The 19,130-nt window shown below is 44.9% G+C and overlaps 1 protein-coding gene across 2 annotated transcripts in view; it reads left to right on the top strand.

Annotated features, from left to right (window-relative positions):
• The window catches only part of TASOR2 (transcription activation suppressor family member 2), a 63,438-nt gene that overhangs the window by 28,031 nt on the left and 16,277 nt on the right, over positions 1-19,130 (top strand). The window contains exons 14-18 of one of the 2 annotated variants that reach the window (XM_045031715.1): positions 260-1,048; positions 2,238-2,408; positions 4,278-5,190; positions 8,380-8,923; positions 13,272-17,261. In XM_045031715.1, the coding sequence (XP_044887650.1) occupies positions 260-1,048; positions 2,238-2,408; positions 4,278-5,190; positions 8,380-8,923; positions 13,272-17,261 (6,407 nt within the window). Of the gene's footprint in view, positions 1-259; positions 1,049-2,237; positions 2,475-4,277; positions 5,191-8,379; positions 8,924-13,271; positions 17,262-19,130 lie in introns of both variants that reach the window. The other variant, XM_045031706.1, reaches the window with a different exon arrangement.

The following is a 19,130-nucleotide window of genomic DNA, read 5'->3' as shown; positions in this document are numbered from 1 at the left end:
ACAACAAGGCAAGCTCATGAAAGAGTATTAGCTTCGAATTTCTTTCTTGATTCTGAGGGGTCTAGTCTATGTTTGTTATCCACGTGGAACTCCCCTTATCTTTAGCAGGAGTTGAAAGCATCCATCAAAGTGAGGACAATGTTTTGGGGATAACTTTTTGTGGGTTTTTCAGACCTTTAACGTTACTTTAGCATTGATATGTTTGTGTGTCTGCGTGATTATATTGTTATATTATTGAAGTACTTTTTTTTCTTTTCAGTAAAAAAACAAGAATTGAACTGTGAAAACGAACTTAACGAGATCTCTTTAAAAGTAACCTCTATTTTGCCTGGCCTTCGCTATGCCATACAGGAAGCTACAACATGTCCACCTGAGGCAGGAGTCCATTCCAGCATTTTGGTTAAGCGCTACTTCCAGAAATTTGCAAAACTTGATAAAAATTCACTTGCAGCTTCTGGCAGAAATGACAATTTGCCCTTTTCTTGTGCTCTATCACTAAATAAGTCTGAAAGTGTTTCTCCTTCTGAAAAATGCCAAAAAGAGTCATTTTCCCAACTGCAGTCCTACATTTCTGACCCCAGCAGCTATTCTTTGGAAGTGTCCATGGCCTTAGACTGTTTGGCGGGCAATCCTCAGTCCCTGTGCGGCGTTTCTGACAGAACCTGTGATGCTGACTTTTCTTCCATTTTGCCACCGGACTCTGTGCTTCCTGACATAGCAGCAGAGATAAGACTTGAAACTGAAAAATCTAAGAATACTCCAGAATTGAACCAGTGCCAGGAAGATACCAAGATAGAAATGAACGCAGCAGGTAATCTGAAGATGCAGCAGAATAAGAGGAAATCCAGCAGAGCCATTGTGACTAGCACAAAGAAGAAATGGGCCCCTTTGAAAATTCTTTCTGTGGTGGACAGCAACAGAAAAGGGACCAAAAAGAAAAAGATGAATGTTTCTTTTCCTTTCCCCAAAAAACAAGGACTCACAACAAATTCTAATGAACCCACACTTAAATTAGCAAATTTGCAGTTTCCACATAAAAGGAAAAGAGGTAAGGACCATATAAACCAACTAGCTCAAAAAATGTATCCTATATAATCCATGTCTGAAGTTTAAAACTCTATCACAATTGTCTTACCTTGTTTGTGTGCTGATATACTTCAGGAACACCACTCGATTCCTGCCTTGGGTGAGAATGTTAACAATAAACAGGTTTCAATATCTCAAGCAGGTAGATCAGTTGCTGAGTCATCACTTGTTGCTAGTTGATTGAAAAACTTCCCTTCATGGTTTTCTTTCTGGCTTCCTTACAGGGGACTCTCATTCTCACTATGACCCTGATGACACTAGGTGAAAACACATGGTGATAAATTTGCAGCCAAAATGCCTTGGGCATGCAACGCTATTGTCATATATGTCCACACACAACAGTCATTCCAGACATTTTACAAGTGTTGTTTGTCTCAGTAGCTGCAACATCTGGAGCTGGTCTTTAGTTCGGGTTGGGCTGAATTTGTGCAGTCTACAATGGTTTCTCCCCCATGTGGATTGGAAACAATGAGTATGGCTGCACCTGTTCAGCTGACATGCCAGACTCCTTCCTGCACTACGCTGCCTTCTATTTGGAAATTACCCCAAAGCTTCTGTTTCTGGCAACCATTCTGAGCAATATGAGACAAGTGCTCAGAATCCACTTGGGATGCTAAACAAATACATCTAGGCTTTACATCTAGGTGTGCCAAGCAGGAAGAGTACAGTCACTTGTCTGCAGGACCTGATCAGGTGTTGATTCTTGGACAGTGAAAGTGTTGAAAAATAGTGTACTAATAAGCTTGTGAGTTGAAGCTTAAATTTTAAGAACAACTTGCTAGTTACTTTCAATTATATACAACGGACCCTTGCTAGAAAGCGCGTCAATATAGCGCGAATTCACAAATAACGTGGTCATGGCCATGGATCCCAAATGTAATTACTTTAATTGCAATTCATTTTAGCGCAGTCCCTGTGTTAAACGCAGTACCGCACTTGGATCCCAAATCCCGCATTCTAGCGAGGGTCCAGTGTACTCCTCTTTATAAAATCCAATTTTTTAAACCGATTGTCATTGGGATTGTGTTGTCACCAGTGCTTACTTGTCAGCAGTAACTTTTACAGTCCTATGTCTAGTGAAACCAGTGTTTCTTTAAAAAAAAAAAAAGTTTTTAACTAACCCCCTTTAAAAAGACCTTTCTTTATCCAAGGTGCTGAGGTACTGTCTGCAGAATTTGTACACAGAACACAATCTGAGCCTACAACTAAAGGAACTTCTTTGCCTGAAGATATTAGTTTGGATACCAAGAAACCAAGGAAACTGAAGCAACCAGATGAAAAAAATGTTCAGACTTCTGACAAAGTCGCAAAGCAAGCAAAAAGTAAGACAATAATAAACATTCCTAAAGAGAGCTGTAACCCTAAAGCCATAAAGCAATTGGAACCTGGTAAGAATGTTGTTCTTTGTGTAGCTTTTCATCTAAAATATTGGGGATATCATAACTATCTGATTTGATTTGTAAATAGTTCCGGCCTCTTTGAGATACTTCGTAATCACTCAAATAGTAAGCTTTGAAAACGTGCAGTTCTCTGATCATTCAAACTGCCCTTTCCACATCTCAGAATGGTTCATGCTTTTAAACTGCTTTAAGGCAAATTGTGTAATATGTCTTTTAAGCCCAATAAATATTTGGCATCTGACCAGATGTTTAGCTTATTACACTATAAATCCAGTGGTTTTAAAAATAGTGAAATTGCCACAACCCAAAAGAATAAACTAGAGAGAGTTTACAAAGCAGCCTGGAAAGCCTGTTGATACAGCATGTGCAAATGTTGGCTTGCAAGACTCTCTGGCTACAACTGAGAACTAGTATTAAAGTGCCAGAATAAATGATGGAACAGGAAAGCCCTTACATTTTTTAAACTCAGCATGTTTTACAACTGGATCTCTCTGTCTCCAGTCTTTCTTTCTCTCTGGCCTCTTTGCCAAGTGGAGAGGAGGTTTTGGAGAGTAATCTCACTCCCTGGACTCAAATTGTGAATCGTTATTTTACTACAGATCATAAAAAATAAGCAGTGCTGTCTGTGGTGTAAGCAATATACTTCATTCAGTGTTTGTTAGATTAGCATTCTTCTCCTACCTGTGGACTGGCTGTGGCGGAGGGGAGGTGGAGTCTCAAGGCTGAGCACCACGCCCCTCCAGTGTCTTGGTTATGCCCTCAGAGGGGACATCCTGTTGGTTTGGTTTGGTTACACAAATACGTAGGTATGTAATATTTTAGTGAAAGAAGCTGGGAGCAGAGTCCCAGCATGTGCCAACAAAAAAAAAAAAAAGGGAAAATTTTTAGAAAGAAGAAAAACACAACTTAAATGCCTTGCTACAGACCCAGAGCTTAGCCCTCAGGACACTATACAAAGCTTATCTTTCCATGGCTTTGCATGAAGAGTGGGAAGGGATATTTTTTGGTACTTTTGGTATATTTTTTATGATGAGTCTACTTTATGGAATGTTATATACATTTTGTATTGTTTTTACATGCACATGCCCAGAGACCTGGTGGTGGGTGCATTTTAAACATTGGAAAAATAAATAAATAAATATTCCTGACGCTCTGGAGGTTTGTGTCACTGGCTGACTTGCAGGGGGCACCATAATTGTGCCTGGGTCTGTATAAAATGCACAGTCTTTGAGATGCATGTGTCTGTATTATGCACTTGGAAGCACTGATTATGCACTACTTGGAAGCGTGCATCAGTTTGTTAATGCAACATGAAGATTGCAAATTAAAATGAAAAAAAGAGAGGAAGTGTAAAAGTAATGTTCCCAGAGCCGTTACATTGTATAGATGTCGTATTTTTCCTTTCTGGCTGGATTGTTTAAATGTATACTTGAATATATACAGTGTGTGCATGTGCTCAAGTTAAGGTTGTTACATTGTAAACTCTCAGCCTCTCTCTGTATGTACAGCTCCTTGCACAACAGAGCCCCATCCTAAAATGCTACTGTAACAATAATAATAGCAAAATTAACTTTTGTATTTCTTGAACTTTATTTTAAATTTGCAAACTTACCATTCAGTAAATATCTTTTTACTTGCAAACTGGGTATATTTTATGTGGAAATAATTGAGAAGTAATAAATCCCATGATGCCATTTGGACAGTCACTTTTAAGAGCAGAACTCTAAGTATTTCTCATGATAGAAATCTGTGGTTCAGTATTTATTATCTGATTTTATTTTTCTTATGCAGTAAGGAAAGAGACTTTGTCACTGTCATCAAATGAAATTCCATCAGAAAGTCAAGGGATAGTCAGTGGTGCAAATGAGACTTACACACAAAGTGTTACTGCTCCAGATGTCAACCTGACTCTGAAAGGAAGTAACTGTGAATCACATGGGTTGAATTTGTTGGCTGATCTAGCTCTGAGCTCTTGCATTCCTCCACTTGATCATAAAGATAGTAGAGTTGCCTCTCCTGATGACCTCTCAAAAGAGCGACGCTCTCTTCGGAAAAGGAAGCCTTCGCGAATTGCTTCAGATCATGAATACCACAGGGTGGATAAACATCTAAAGGGAGGATCCTCTTCTAGCAAAACAGAGAATCAGAAACTTCCTTCTCCTGCAAAATCTGATTTAAGAAAAGACTTAGCTGCTATCCCAAGAGATAAAAGCCCTGTAATTTCCAGCAAGAAGAACTGCACAAGCCCTAACTCTGCAAAAGCCCGGCCATTGCTTTCCAAGGAGGTGCTAGATACTTCAGATGTGAGCAAGCATTCTTCTATTGCCTCTGAGCACTCTTACGCCTCACAGGTGTCAGAACATTCTAAAAAACACACCCTCCCAAAAGGAGGACAGAGCCCTGCTGCCTTCAGAAATGGAGCTAAAAGTGCTAACTCAAGTCCTCTAGTTGGGAAAGTTCTGCCTTTCCGGCATCAGCAGAACAATACTCATACGCAGAAGGCCTTTGACGACTTGGTAGTAAAACGCAGAAGAAGTGTCCTTTCTTCCAGGTTGAAGGAAGACTTCTCCAAGTCTCACACAGTGAAGAGCTGTGATGGATCTGTTACGGTGACCTGTCAATGGGAAGCTGAATACCTCTTCAATTTAGATAGCAAATACACCAACAATTCTTTAGAGAAAACTGTGATTCGTGCTCTGCATGGGTAAGTGGCTCAGTGGTGGGTAAATTTCTTGCCCTAACTTCTCTACAGTACTTCTGGAGCACTGTTGAAAAGAGGTTTCTTTGGCCTGCTCTGCACTACAGAGGTAGGTTGACAAAAGGCAGCTTATGTTGACCTAACTTTGTCAGTGTCTACGCTACAGCCTGGCTCCTGACAATGTAAGGGCCCCACTGCACCAACATAATAACTAGGCAGTCAATTAATTGCAGTTAACTCACACAATTAACTCAAAAAAATTAAGTATCAGAGGGGTAGCCGTGTTAGTTTGGATCTGTAAAAAGTGACAGAGAGTCCCGTAAAAAGAACAGGAGTACTTGTGGCACCTTAGAGACTAACACACGAAAGCTCATGCTGAAATAAATTTGTTAGTTTCTAAGGTGCCACAAGTACTCCTGTTCTTTTTGCGGATACAGACTAACACGGCTGCTACTCTGAAAAGAGTCCTGTGGCACCTTATAGACTAACAGATGTATACCCACTTCGTATTCACCCTCGAAAGCTCATGCTCCAATATGTCTGTTAGTCTATAAGGTGCCATAGGACTCTTTGTCAAAAAAATTAATTGTGATTTAAAAAATTAATTGCAGTTTTAATCGCACTGTTAAACAATAAAATACCAATTGAAATTTATTACCTATTTTGGATGTTTTTCTACATTCCAAATATATTGATTTAAACTAGAACACAGAATACAAAGTGTACAGTGCTCACTTTATATTATTATTTGTATTACAAATATTTGCACTGTAAAAATAATAAACAAAAGAAATAGTATTTTTCAATTCACCTCATACAGGTACCATAAGGCAATCTCTTTATCGTGAAAGTGCAATTTACAAATGTAGATTTTTTTTGCTACATAACTGCACTCAAAACAATATAAAATTTTAGAGCCTACAAGTCCACTCAGTCCTACTTCTTGTTCAGCCAATTGCTAAAACAAACAAGTTTGTTTACATTTACGGGATATAATGCTGCCTGCTTCTTATTTACAATGTTACCTGAAAGTGAGAACAGGTGTTCACATGGTGTCAAGTATCAGAGGGGTAGCCGTGTTAGTCTGGTTCTGTAGAAGCAGCAAAGAATCCTGTGGCACCTTATAGACTAACAGACGTTTTGCAGCATGAGCTTTCGTGGGTGAATACCCACTTCTTCGGATGCAAGTCCGAACAACAAAACGTCTGTTAGTCTATAAGGTGCCACAGGATTCTTTGGTGTTCACATGGCACTTTTTTAGCCAGCATTGCAAGGTATTTAGGTGCCAGATATGCTAAACATTCGTATGCCCCTTCATACTTCGGCCACCATTCCAGGGGACATGCTTCCATGTTGATGATGCTCGTTAAAAAAAAAAGTGTTAATTAAATTTTGACAGAACTCCATGGGGGAGAATACTATGCTTCCTGCTCTGTTTTACCCACTTTCTGCCATGTATTTCAGTCTCGGATGATGACCCAGCACATGTTGTTCATTTTAAGAACACTTTCACTGCAGATTTCACAAAATGCAAAGAAGGTTCCAATGTGAGATTTCTAAAGAGAGCTACAGCACTCAACCCAAGGTTTAAGAATCTAAAGTGCCTTCCAAAATCTGAGAGGAACGAGGTGTCGAATATGCTTTCAGAAGTCTTAAAAGAGCAACACTCCAATGCGAAAACTACAGAACCCGAACCATCAAAAAAGAAAATCAACCTTCTGCTGGTGGCGTCTGACTCAGATTATGAAAGTGAACATGCATCGGTCTGCACTGCTTTGGATCGTTATTGAGCAGAACCCGTCATCAGCATGGACGCGTCCTCTGGAAAGGTGGTTGAAGGTGCAGGGACATATGAATCTTTAGCGCCTCTGGCACATAAATATCTTGCAACGCCGGCTACAACAGTGCCGGGAGAATGCCTGTTCTCACTTTCAGGTGACATTGTAAACAAGAGGGGGCAGTATTATCTCCTGCAAACGTAAACAAACTTGTTTGTCTAAGTGACTGGCTGAACAAGAAGTAGGACTGAGTGGACTTGTAAGCTCTAAAGTTTTACATTGTTTTATTTTTGAATGCAGGGTTTTTTTACATAATTCTACATTTGTAAGTTCAACTTTCATGATAAAGAGACTGCACTAAAGTACTTGTGTGAGGTGAATTGAAAAATACTATTTCTTTTGTTTTTTTACAGCACAAATATTTGTAATAAAAATAAAGTGAGCACTGTTCACTTTGTATTCTGTGTTATAATTGAAATCAATATATTTGAAAATGTAGAAAACATCCAAAATATTTAAATAAATGGTATTCTATTATTGTTTAACAGCGCAATTAATCAGAATTAATTTTTTTAATCGCTTGACAGCCCTAATAATAACTCTACCTCTACAAGAGGTGTAGGGCTTGTGTCGGTGTAGTTAGGGTGAGGCAGCATCTGTGTAGACCAGGGGTCAGCAACCTTTCAGAAGTGGTGTGCCGAGTCTTCATTTATTCACTCTGATTTAAGGTTTCGTGTCTCAGTCATACATTTGAACATTTTTAGAAGGTCTCTTTCTATAAGTCCATAATATATAATTAAACTATAGTTGTATGTAAAGTAAATAAGGTTTTTAAAATGTTTAAAAAGCTTCATTTAAAATTAAATTAAAATGCAGAGCCCCCCGGACTGGTGGCCAGGACCAGGGCAGTGTGCGTGCCACTGAAAATCAGCTCACGGGTCGCCTTCGGCACATGTGCCATGGTTTGCCTACCCCTGGTGTAGACACGACCTTAAATTGCCTGCTGGCTAGCTTGTAAATTTCATGGCTCTGCTGGGGGCTGTGAAATGGACAAGAAAACCAGCTCCCCCTGGGGAGGTCTCAGCTCCAAGCCAGGCTGCTACCCAGGCTCCTGGCTTGGGCTGCCGCCCGGGCTCCCCACGGGGAGCACGGCAGCTGACCAGACTCTGGTCAGATTCCTCCCGGCTGGTGTCCACATCCAATGATTTGAAAATCTGACACTATAGCCACTGATTTGTGGCTACAAATTCCATCCTTTTCCAGACAAGGAAAAACAAAAACAAACAACCTCCTCGTTTATAATTTAGACCTCTGCTAAGAACTCCCTGCAGTTGAGGCTTCTGACTCCATTGAGCGGCTGTGGATTCGTTTTGCACAACCAGCTAGAGAAATTAAGTTTATTTGTTTTCCCCTCCAGGCCCTGGGACCCTGATATGCCCGATGATGTGGAAGAAATGAAGCTCATACTTCACATGTGGGTAGCTCTGTTTTATAGCAAACCAAACAAATTCCTAAGCAGTACAAGAAAGGTGGTAGAACACAGTAACCCTGAAAAATATGTATCAATAAACAGTAGTCTGGATGCTTTTGAATTAAGTGATGACTGGGAAGGAGCTTTTGATCTAGAAAAGTGCCCGGCAGACTCTCAGTCTGAGGCCAATCAGGCTTCCAGCACTACTCTGGATCCTTCTGAATTAAGTGATGACTGTGAAGGAGCTTTCGGCTTGGAAAAATGTCCTGCAGATTCTCAGTCTGAGGTCAATCAGGTTTCCAGCAGTATCCACAGCACAGTATCGTATGCCTCTGAGCAACTGCTTTCTTGTGATGAACCGTCATCCACAAGTTGCGCAAAGACCTTTTCAGACGACGACTGCCGTGATCCTAGCAGCCCGCCTTTGAAGGATGGACCACAAGAGGTGATTATCGATGGCTGCGTAGATATCATCCACGCGTGCAATAAGGTAAGTTCATGGATTTCAGTTGGTACAGTAATGCAAGAAACACAACACTGGGAAGACACAGGGAGTGTTTGTAACAAGCACCTGCCTCTAAGGCCCATACTAAGTAATGTAAAAAGGGGACACAAGAGGGCTTGTTTGCCACACCAGTGACCCGTGCTCCTTCTGCTGGGTTCATAGGCTACCAGTGTGCACGGGAGCTGGAAGTAGCTGTATCCATCCCTGTTAGGGGAATGTTGTCTCAACAGTGAAGCTTTTGATGGAGAGGAAGGTAACAGAGCGGGGAGGAATGTGAGGAGTCCTGAAGGCTCTGAGCATGCCCTGCAGGTGGGAGCTAATCAGATGGTAGATTCCACTGATTAGCCACCCCTCTGGTGCCAGCAAAAAGTTGCCATTACCCAGCAGTTGCTAATAAGTGGCAGGCAGGTTTGTACAGAAGCAATCAGGGAAGGAAACACAGGGATGAGCCTTCCCTGACTGTAGCCCTGCAAACCTGCCTACAGGCAGGGCAGCAGCAGGGAGCTGCAGGCCAGACAGGACCGGTGCAACCATTTAGGCGACCTAGGCGGTCGCCTAGGGCACTAGGATTTGGGGGACGCCATTTTCTTCGGCAGTGACCACCGCGGCCGGATCTTCGGCCGCCCCGGTCGCCGCTGGCATTTAGACGGAGGGAGCTGGGGCAGGAGAGCGCGGGGAGGGCCACCTGCAGCAAGTAAGGGGGGGGCGGCACGCAGGGGAACCGCTCCCTGCCCCAGCTCACCCCTGCCCCACCTCCTCCCCTGAGCACGCGGTGGCTGCTTCACTTCTCCCGCCTCCCAGGCTTGCGGCACCTAAGCTGATTGGCGCCTCAAGCCTGGGAGGCGGGAGAAGTGAAGCAGCCACCGCGTGCTCAGGGGAGGAGGTGGGGCAGGGGTGAGCTGGGGCGGGGGGGTGCCTCAGGGTGGGGGGTGTTGAGTTGCTGCAGGGGGGGTGCCTCAGGGCGGAGGGGGGGAACTGCCGCGGGGGGGGGCACCTCAGGGCGGGGGCTCGGGGACAGGGGAGGGCGCAAGGTGGAAGTTTCGCCTAGGGCGCGAAACATCCTTGCACCGGCCCTGAGGCCAGATGCTGGGGCTTTCTATGGGGAGCAGGGGTGCTGGGGGCCTGCACCCTACCTGCACCATTCAGGGCCCAGCCCGTCCCAGCTCAGGGTGCAGCCGGAGAGTGCAAGGAGAGGTACTCTGGTATCCAGGCTGCACCCTCCGCCCTTCCCCTTACCACTGCCCTGCCCACTGCCTCCCCTCCCAGCCCTGCCCACAGCCCCTTACCTCCGGTGTGGTCCCTGCGTGCCAGCAGGTTTGCCGGGTCGCAGCCCACAAGGAAGTGCTGTGACAGGCTGAGCGCCAGCTGCAGGCAGGTTTGCGGGGGCGGGGGGCAACCCGATCAGGCATGTCCCAGCACTTCCTTCCCTGACTGCAGCTGCACAAGCCTGGCTGCAGTGGGGGCATTCTTAAAAAAAAAAAAAATGCTGCTCATAAGCAGCATGCCGGTGCCAATATCCGAACTCCATTATCACTGATGTTCATGGGATGGGGTCCTGGGGGTGGTTCCCAGCAATACGTTGCCATTAAGCAGAAGTTGCTAATGCCAGGATTCTGTTAAGTGGAATCCGCTGGGCTTAGAGAACACCTGACAGGCAGCTGAGTCCCCCATTCAGGCTTCAGTTTCTCCTAGAGCATCTCCTGACATCACAGACCCCTCGGCAGAGGCCGGGAGCGTGTTCGCCCCTATTTTCATTGCTTAGACCCTAACTAAGCTGTTCGCTGTTGCATGTGAAGCACTGTGGACCCTGATGAACGCATGACCTGGCTGACAAATGAGGAAGGAACTGATTGGCAGAAGGCGCGTGGGTGACGTTTTGGTACCTTTTTAAGTCTATAGATACTGATTTCAGGATCATGAACCATACTTAAAACAAACAAATAAAAAGCTCTACAGTGCCTCTTCAAGCTGACCGGCCTTTCAGTCATTCGTTGCTGAGACAAAACCGCGAGTGGCTTGAGACGTGCTTACTTGAGAGGCACCCGATCTCCCCATGGGATACGGCCGCGTTGTGCTCGGCCGGTGGAGTCCCCAGGCACTCTGCCCAGGCAGTCTCCATTCCTCTGTGCTTGGAATTCACTCACCCTCGGTCCAAAATAGCGGGACTGTGTTGTCCCCTTGCAAGGGCTGCCTGTTTGCAGGGGTGTTTGGGGCTGGAGGGTGGGGGTGGGGAGGGTCGTTTAACTGTTGAGGTTGTGATAGCTTGTTATGTTTGGGGGGGGGGGTTCTCCCTAGGGCAGGGGTGGGCAAACTTTTTGGCCCAAGGGCCTCATACGGGTTGCACAACTGTATGGAGGGCTGGGTAGGGAAGGCTGTGCCTCCCCAAACAGCCTGGCCCCCCCCGCCCCTTATCCGCCCCCTCCCACTTCCTGCCCCCTGACTGCCCCCCTCAGAACTCCCAACCCATCCAACCCCCCTGCTCCTTGTCCCCTGAACACCCCCTCCTGGGACCCCTGCCCCTAACCGCCCCCTGGGACCTCACCCCCCATCCACCCCTTCCCACTTCCCACCCCCTGACTGGCCCCCTCAGAACCTCCAATCTATCCAACCCCCCCGACCCCTATCCAACCCCCCTGCTCCCTGTCCCCTGACTGCCCCAACCCCTATCCACACCCCCGCCCCCTGACAGCCCCCTGGGACTCCCACCCCCTATCCAACCGCCCTCTGCTCCTCATCCCCTGACCACCCCTTCCTGGGACCCCCTGCCCCTAACTGCCCCCCCAAGGACCCCGCCCCCTTATCCAACCTCCCTGCTCCCTGTCCCCTGACTGCCCCAACCCCTATCCACACCCCTGCCCCCTGACAGCCCCCTGGGACCCCACCCCCTATCCAACCGCCCTCTGCTCCTCATCCCCTGACCACCCCTTCCTGGGACCCCCTGCCCCTAACTGCCCCCCCAAGGACCCCGCCCCCTTATCCAACCTCCCTGCTCCCAGTCCCCTGACTGCCCTCCTGACCTCTGTCCACACCCCCGGCCCCAGACAGACCCCCTGGGACTCCCACTCCCGACCCTCCCTGTTCACCATCCCCTGACCACCCTCCTAGAACCTCTGCCCCATCCAACCACCCCATCCTCCCTGACTGCCCCCCAGGATCCCTTGCTCCCTTACCCAACCCCCTGCTCCGCGCCCCCTACCAACAGCAGGAGCTCACAGACGTGACACCTGGCCAGAGCCAGCTGCGCTCCCCACGCTGCCCAGCGGGAGCAACGGGCCAGAGCGCGGCCAGCATGGCAGCATGGCTGCGGGGGAGGGGCTGGGGACTAGGCTTCCCGGCCGGGAGCTCAGGGGCCGGGCACGGTAATTGGTCCATACAATGTGTAGACCCTGCTGGCTCTACAGCGTACTACTTTTATCCACTGGGGCTTGTTTACATGGTAGGGTAATGGGCTCTCCAGGGGAGTGATTTCTAAAGCACACTAACATGTTGCACATTTACTGGTCCATGTAGACCCTGCTGGTGTGCTTTAACATAGTGCTGTTTGAAACAGTACTTCCTTAAAGCGCACCAGCAGGCGCTACACAGACCAATTAATGTACAACACATTAGTGTGCTTTAGATATCACTTCTCTGGAGAGCCCATTACCCCCCCCCCCAGGTAAACAAGCCCCACGTGGACAAAAATCAGAGCTTTTACAGCCAAATTCAGCTCTCAGATTAATGTGAACAGTGTCTGTTGATTTCACTATCTCTTGTACTGGAATAGCACCCAGAGGCCATAATTGGGATCAGGAACCCATTATGCTAGGTGTTGTACAAATGTAAGAGGCAGTTCCAGGCTCCAAAGAACTTACAATCTAATTCAAGACGACACAATAAGCAAGAGTAAAGTTGGAAAGAGAGGACGAAGGTGGTAGAGATAAGAGTGTGAGGTTAGATTAGCTATGTGCACCATGAGATGGTTTCAAGGCAGTTCTTTATCAAATAAATATTAAAATATAAATAAACAAAATAGAAAATCAGAAATTCCTACTTGCCATCTCCCTAGCTGTTGTTAGCTGCCAATATCTTATAAGTATCACAGAAGAAGCAGATCTTGAGGGGGAATTGGAAGGATAGGGGACATGAATGGGCTCATTTGTCTATTTTGAGGACAGAATTTGGCAGTAAAATGTTTGGGATGTGAATTTAAAATCATTTCTCCAGGGCTTTTAAACAAGATTGGCTTATGAAAGTTTGAGGATTTAAAAAGATAGTTCTCTGCAACTGGAGAATGTTTCTCTTCCTACATTTGTCTTTCTCAGTAGTTACATTTCAAATTTTGTAATTTCAGGTTGATGAAGAGAAGAATGAAAGAGAGGAATTGCTGGACCCTGTAATTTCCATCAGTAGCTCTACCTGCAGCCCTCCTGGTAAACCCAGCAATACAAGGATAAGACCTGAAGAATTTTCCACTGATGACTCCGATGAAGCACATCAAGCCCTTGATTTAAGTAAAGTTTCACAGAGTGACTCTGCGTTTTCACAGACTGAATTTCCAGAGAAGCAGGAAAATGAACAGCCAGCGATTATTAGTGATGGTACCGTCATTTCCGAGGAAAAAAAGACACTGGACAGCATCACTCTCTCTGCAGAGGATAAAGACAATTGCCAGGTTGGTGGTGATGAATCACTATGTCTCTGTGAAGCAATTCAATTAGAAGTGAATATGAAGAGCACAGAACACGATAGCCCATGTGGAAAAGGGAGAGAATCGTATGATCCATTAGAAAACCAGGGAGAAGAGGAGGAGGAAGATTTTGACTATGAAAGTATAAATGTAGAACCAATTGATTTAGCGCTTTCTGAAAGTAATGATGCTGATCTGGAACATGAAGATATGGACCAGGATCCAATCAATTTAGTACTTCCTAAGGAAATTTGCATACCTGACGAGAGCAAAGCGATCAGTCCAGTTGACTTGGAAGAACCCTTTGATAGTGTATTAACTCTAACATTATCACCTGGTGCAAGTCCTGTCCAGGACGTATCTTCTGATGAAATAGCACAATCTGCAGATGCACTTCCAGAGAACCAGGAGGTCACTATCAAACCAGCTGAAGAAATTAATGATGCAGATCTGGAACATGAAGATATGGACCAGGATCCAATCAATTTAGTACTTCCTAAGGAAACTTGCGTACCTGACGAGAGCAAAGCGATCAGTCCAGTTGACTTGGAAGAACCCTTTGATAGTGTATTAACTCTAACATTATCACCTGGTGCAAGTCCTGTCCAGGATATACCTTCTGATGAAATAACACAATTTGCAGATGTACTTCCAGAGAATCAGGAGGTCACTGTCAAACCAGCTGAAGAAATTAATGATGCAGATATGGACCAGGATCCAATCAATTTAGTACTTCCTAAGGAAATTTGCATACCTGATGAGAGCAAAGCAATCAGTCCAGTTGACTTGGAAGAACCCTTTGATAGTGTATTAACTCTAACATTATCACCTGGTGCAAGTCCTGTCCAGGACGTACCTTCTGATGAAATAACACAATCTGCAGATGCACTTCCAGAGAACCAAGAAGTCACTGTTCAACCAGCTGAAGAAATTAAGTCATCAGCACAAAGTGATTCAGCAGAGGACAGCTGCATTTCTCAGGAAGACAAAGGAAGTGATTCTGCCAATTACACTTCTCTGAGTATTAAAGAATCAGATCAAGTACAAAGCAATACAGCAACTCAAGGAGAGCAAAAGAACTCTTCTACTCACACACAAGAGCTGCTGAACAAATCTTCAGGAGCAAGTGAAAGTCCATGCCTAGTCTTTGAAAATACACACTTGGAAGCTGACTCTGAAGCTGAGAAAAGCTGTGACAAATTTAAGAATACCAGAGTCTGTTCTGTTACTAAAAAGTCACCATGTAATGATGAATTAAACCAGATAACTACGGTTGTTACACATGGAGAACATGAGGCCTCTCTTTGCAAATTGGTAGAATCAGCTTGTATCTTATCAGTGGATAATGAAAAACCTTTTGCTAAAGAACATTTGGACTTGAAACAAATTCATGTGGTAAACCATCAGTATACGCCCAGTCTTATTTTGCGTGAGGAAGAGACAAGTCCAACTGCCAAGCCCACTCGTACTGACCCAGAATTGATGACCGGCTCTCCTTTTCAGCAGCCCGGCAGCCCTATTAGCAGAGAGACTGAACTGCCCAAAAGTATATTAGAGCCAAGTGAACGTGATCCGGTGCTTTGCAAAAATATGACTTCTGACCACACCGATCAAAGAGATGTTACGGAAATGTGCTCCATCTCTGAGAGTCAAACACCCTTGTCTGCTGGGGACGACTCCTCAAGTTCTTGTTGTACAGAACGACCAAAGAAAGACAAATTGATAGACCGTGGAACTCCTGTAGGTAAAAGAGCAGACTTACTGGGGAGTAAGGAAGAGATTTCTCCAACTGACAAGCCCACTTGTACTAACCCAGAATTGTTGACTGCTGTTACTTTTCAGACACATAATATCCCCATCAGCAGAGAGACAGATGTGCACACTAGTTTATTAAAGCAAAGTGAGAAGAATACAGTATTTTCCAAAAGCATGGATTCTGACCACACTGATCAAATAGCTGTGATGGAGATAGCTTCTTCTGCTGTGGAAGACTTCTCAGGTTCCTGTTACACAGAATGGGCAAAAAAAGACATGTTTTTAGAACATGAAATCCCTGTCGGCAAAGTAGCAGACTTAGTAGAGAATGATGACAAAGAAGAACCCACATCATGTGAGGAATTTGATCTCGGAAGCACTAGCCCTGCTGCGAGCACTGCATCTGTCTTAGAAGAGGAGGAGGAGGAACAGTTTGCAGAAGCATGTGACCAGAGCTCTGTTTGTGAAATAACAGAACTGCAGAGTGATTGTATGATGGAAGAATCTAATATGTTTGCTGATTTACATCAAACCGACTCCGATGTCATGAGGGAAGAAATTCCTGTTTCCTCTGTTCAAATGCCTACAGCATCATGTGCACACACAGACTCTAGAGAGATTCTAGAACTTAGTGATACTGAGGATATTTTGGAGGAACATTTGGCCAAGCAAGGTACAAAATTCCCTAACAAAGATAGAGGTGTGCATTTGACTTTTGAAAGTTTATCGTATGAGTCTTTTTCTGGAGACTCTGACCAGGAGTACTTTGGAGGTACTGTACCTCCCACAGCTAAATTTAGGGGTTCTTGTGGTACAAGAGCCATTGGTGCGATCCCTGCAACAGCAGTTACAAGGACTAATTACAATGATTCATGTATAAGCTCAGAGAATGAAAACTGGAAGCGTGATGACTGGGACTCTTTGGAAGCAGACAAAAGATTTTCAGTTGTTGAGTCAGGCTGGCCCACTGGGTTTAGAGAAGATGATAGATATGTGCCCCCTTTTGTCAATATTAAAGATGATCAGGGCACTCTGAGGGATTATACAAACTTTATTGTTACCAAAAACCACAAAGACAAAACTAGACCTTTACAATCTTCAAAGAGACATGACCATTCTGTGGACCGATCTGACTTAATAAGCTCATTGACTAGGACCTGGAAGGTTATTGATGATCTTACCCAGAACACTTTAGATATGGAATATATGCGGTTCAGTTATAAGCTAAAACAAGTAATAAAGAGCCAGAAATCACGACTTTCTACCTCCAACAGTATCTTTCGAAAAGAGTTTTCTGCCCAGGGAATGGCTGAGACTTTGCCCCTGAGAGAGGCTCCTGAAGCCCCTAGTCTAAATGCACCATCCAGGAGTAGGAGCCCCCTTCTGGTAACAGTTGTGCGTTCAGATACAAGGCAGCGTAGTTCAAGTTGGCACCCGAGAAACGATATATACACAGATTTTGCTGAACCACCTCTCTTTGTGCCATGGCAGGATACATTTAGCAATGAAAGAAACGCTGCAAAAGTCAAAAGTCAGGGCCGTGACTATGCTAGTCCTTTACATCTCGGCAAGTTAAAATATGATGATAAACTAAAAGAATCCCGGGGGGATATTTCGGTCATTTTAAATGAATATGCTGAGTTCAATAGGGTGATGTTGAACAATGTACATGCGGGTAATAAAGGAAGAGGTCAGAGCACTACCTCAGAAGAGTCTGCAGGCAAAAGGAAAAAAAGCACAAGTTTTCCCAAAAGAACAGCCTCCTATGAGAACATGATTAGTGACTTATGCAACACTCTACATTACAGACTGAAAAGTGTTGTTAAAGAGGCTTGCAAAAATGCTTGTATGTTCTACCTGGTTGAAACAGAAGATGATCCTTTCTTTGTGAGAACGAAGGTAATGTGGCAATTTCTAAATCTTCCTAGTTCGTTTAAAATTGTGAATGATCTTGGTGCTTCTTGTAATGTTGAACTGGTACCAGTGGCTTGAGCCAGGAATGACACAGGCGGTCTCTGTGCAAGCTTTCTCACACAGTTTGGCCAATGCTTCGTAATGCTGACCTGCAGTATCTTCCTGCTGTGTTAGTCGTAGGGGATTTCAGTCCTGATCAGTAACACCCTCTGCTACTTGGTCTTGGCTCTCTGGAGCCATAATTCAAACCAAATCATGCCAAAGTATGTGGTAGTTTAGTGATGCATGCACAGAGGGAACTAGGATCAGCGATCACTTATTAATTTTCACTTGTGATCAAAGAAAAGAGGTGGACTTCAGGCATTTAAGGCTAATACAGCTCCTCAGATTTTTTCTGTTCATAATAGTAAAGAAAATTGGCAAACCACGTGTCAGATGGCTACGGTTTGAGTTTGCCAGGCTGTACCGTGGCTGTCGTTTGTGTATGCTTCATAATTTTTTAAAAATGTTTATACTGGGAAGAATGTGAGGCAGCCTTTGCTCTGCCTTTGTCATGGTTTTGCACAGTTTAGGAATAATCCTGGCTCCTTGATTGTCCCGGAGTCTCAAGTGGCTTCTCTGGCTTGAAATGCCTTTTTTTGTTTGCATTTGGCACAACTAGGACTGTTTCTGATTTAGGTTTTGCGTACTTGCTCCGGTGACGTGGTGGCCAATTATTTCCACAGAGAGCACATTGCACCAGTGTTCCATAGACTGCACTGTTTGCTTTCGATCACAGTTCAAGACATTTATGATGGTGCTTTTAAAAAAAACCTTACAGTACATGGTTTGATTCCTGTTTAACCTGAGAAACCGGCCTCTCTCATGTTACCTGGGGTTCTTTCAACCCAAAGCTCTTGGTAACATTTACTCTGTGCGAGGTAGTGTCAGGAAATAAATCAGGGGAGACACAGCCGTCCGACCGATAGATGGCTGGCACAAACAGGACAACACAAGAGTGCTTTCACTTAAAGCTAAACTTCGCTTAGTGTCAAGCACTTACACACTTCTGCAACAAGTTAGTAAAACACCCCCAACCCTTGATAATTACCAAAGCTGAGTGTGGCTCTCGAGTGACACAGCGGCAGGCTTCCGGTGGCCAAATCTTCCATCTGCCAGTGGGGACCGCAAGATGTATCCAGAGGGAGAGTCCAAAAAGAGTCCCACTATCTCAAACCTTTCCCCCTTATTTAGACTGACATGTCCCTTAAAGAAAACTTGTTAAGGAAGCAGTTTCAATGGTCAAGCAAGCGGTTCCTTCTGATTATTGATTAACCAGGTGTGGGTTTGTCCAGAGTTTGCAGCCTTGAGACCCCAATAGACATTCCTGGGGTACATCCTGCTCTTTTAAAATGCATGTATCAGCAACTTCAACACAATTCTTATCAGGAAGGATGCAGGGTCAAGCTGCCTTTTCTGAGGCACCCCAAAACTGCCCCCCCTCCTGCCTTGGTCAAGCTGCGATTGCTGAATGGCCAATTTACAGCTTGCTGACTAGACCGCCTTTGACAATAAGCCCTAGTGGTTTCAGGCACTGTACTGGTTTGCTAAAGTCTCCCCGTACACTCACTGTGCCTGATTGTGACAGCCGAGTTTAGCCGCGAGTCCGAGTGTTTTGAACATCTGTGTGCTACTGTAAGGTGGTTTTCAGTGGGGGGGTCTTTGACACTAGAATTTGTTTCCCCGATTAGACTATATCTATACTAGTGTTTGGGGGGAAATCTCTCCGTTTCAGCTGCATTGGAAGTAGCAACGTTGCAGAGCTAGTGTAGCCAGTCACTGGCATCTTTACCACTGTCGTTGTCTAGACCAGCT

This window comes from Mauremys mutica, chromosome 1, assembly GCF_020497125.1.
Source record: "Mauremys mutica isolate MM-2020 ecotype Southern chromosome 1, ASM2049712v1, whole genome shotgun sequence".
In the NCBI taxonomy this organism is placed as follows: Eukaryota; Metazoa; Chordata; order Testudines; family Geoemydidae; genus Mauremys; species Mauremys mutica.
The sequence above is the reverse complement of the archived record's forward strand: the minus strand, read 5'-3'. Positions and strand labels throughout refer to the sequence as shown.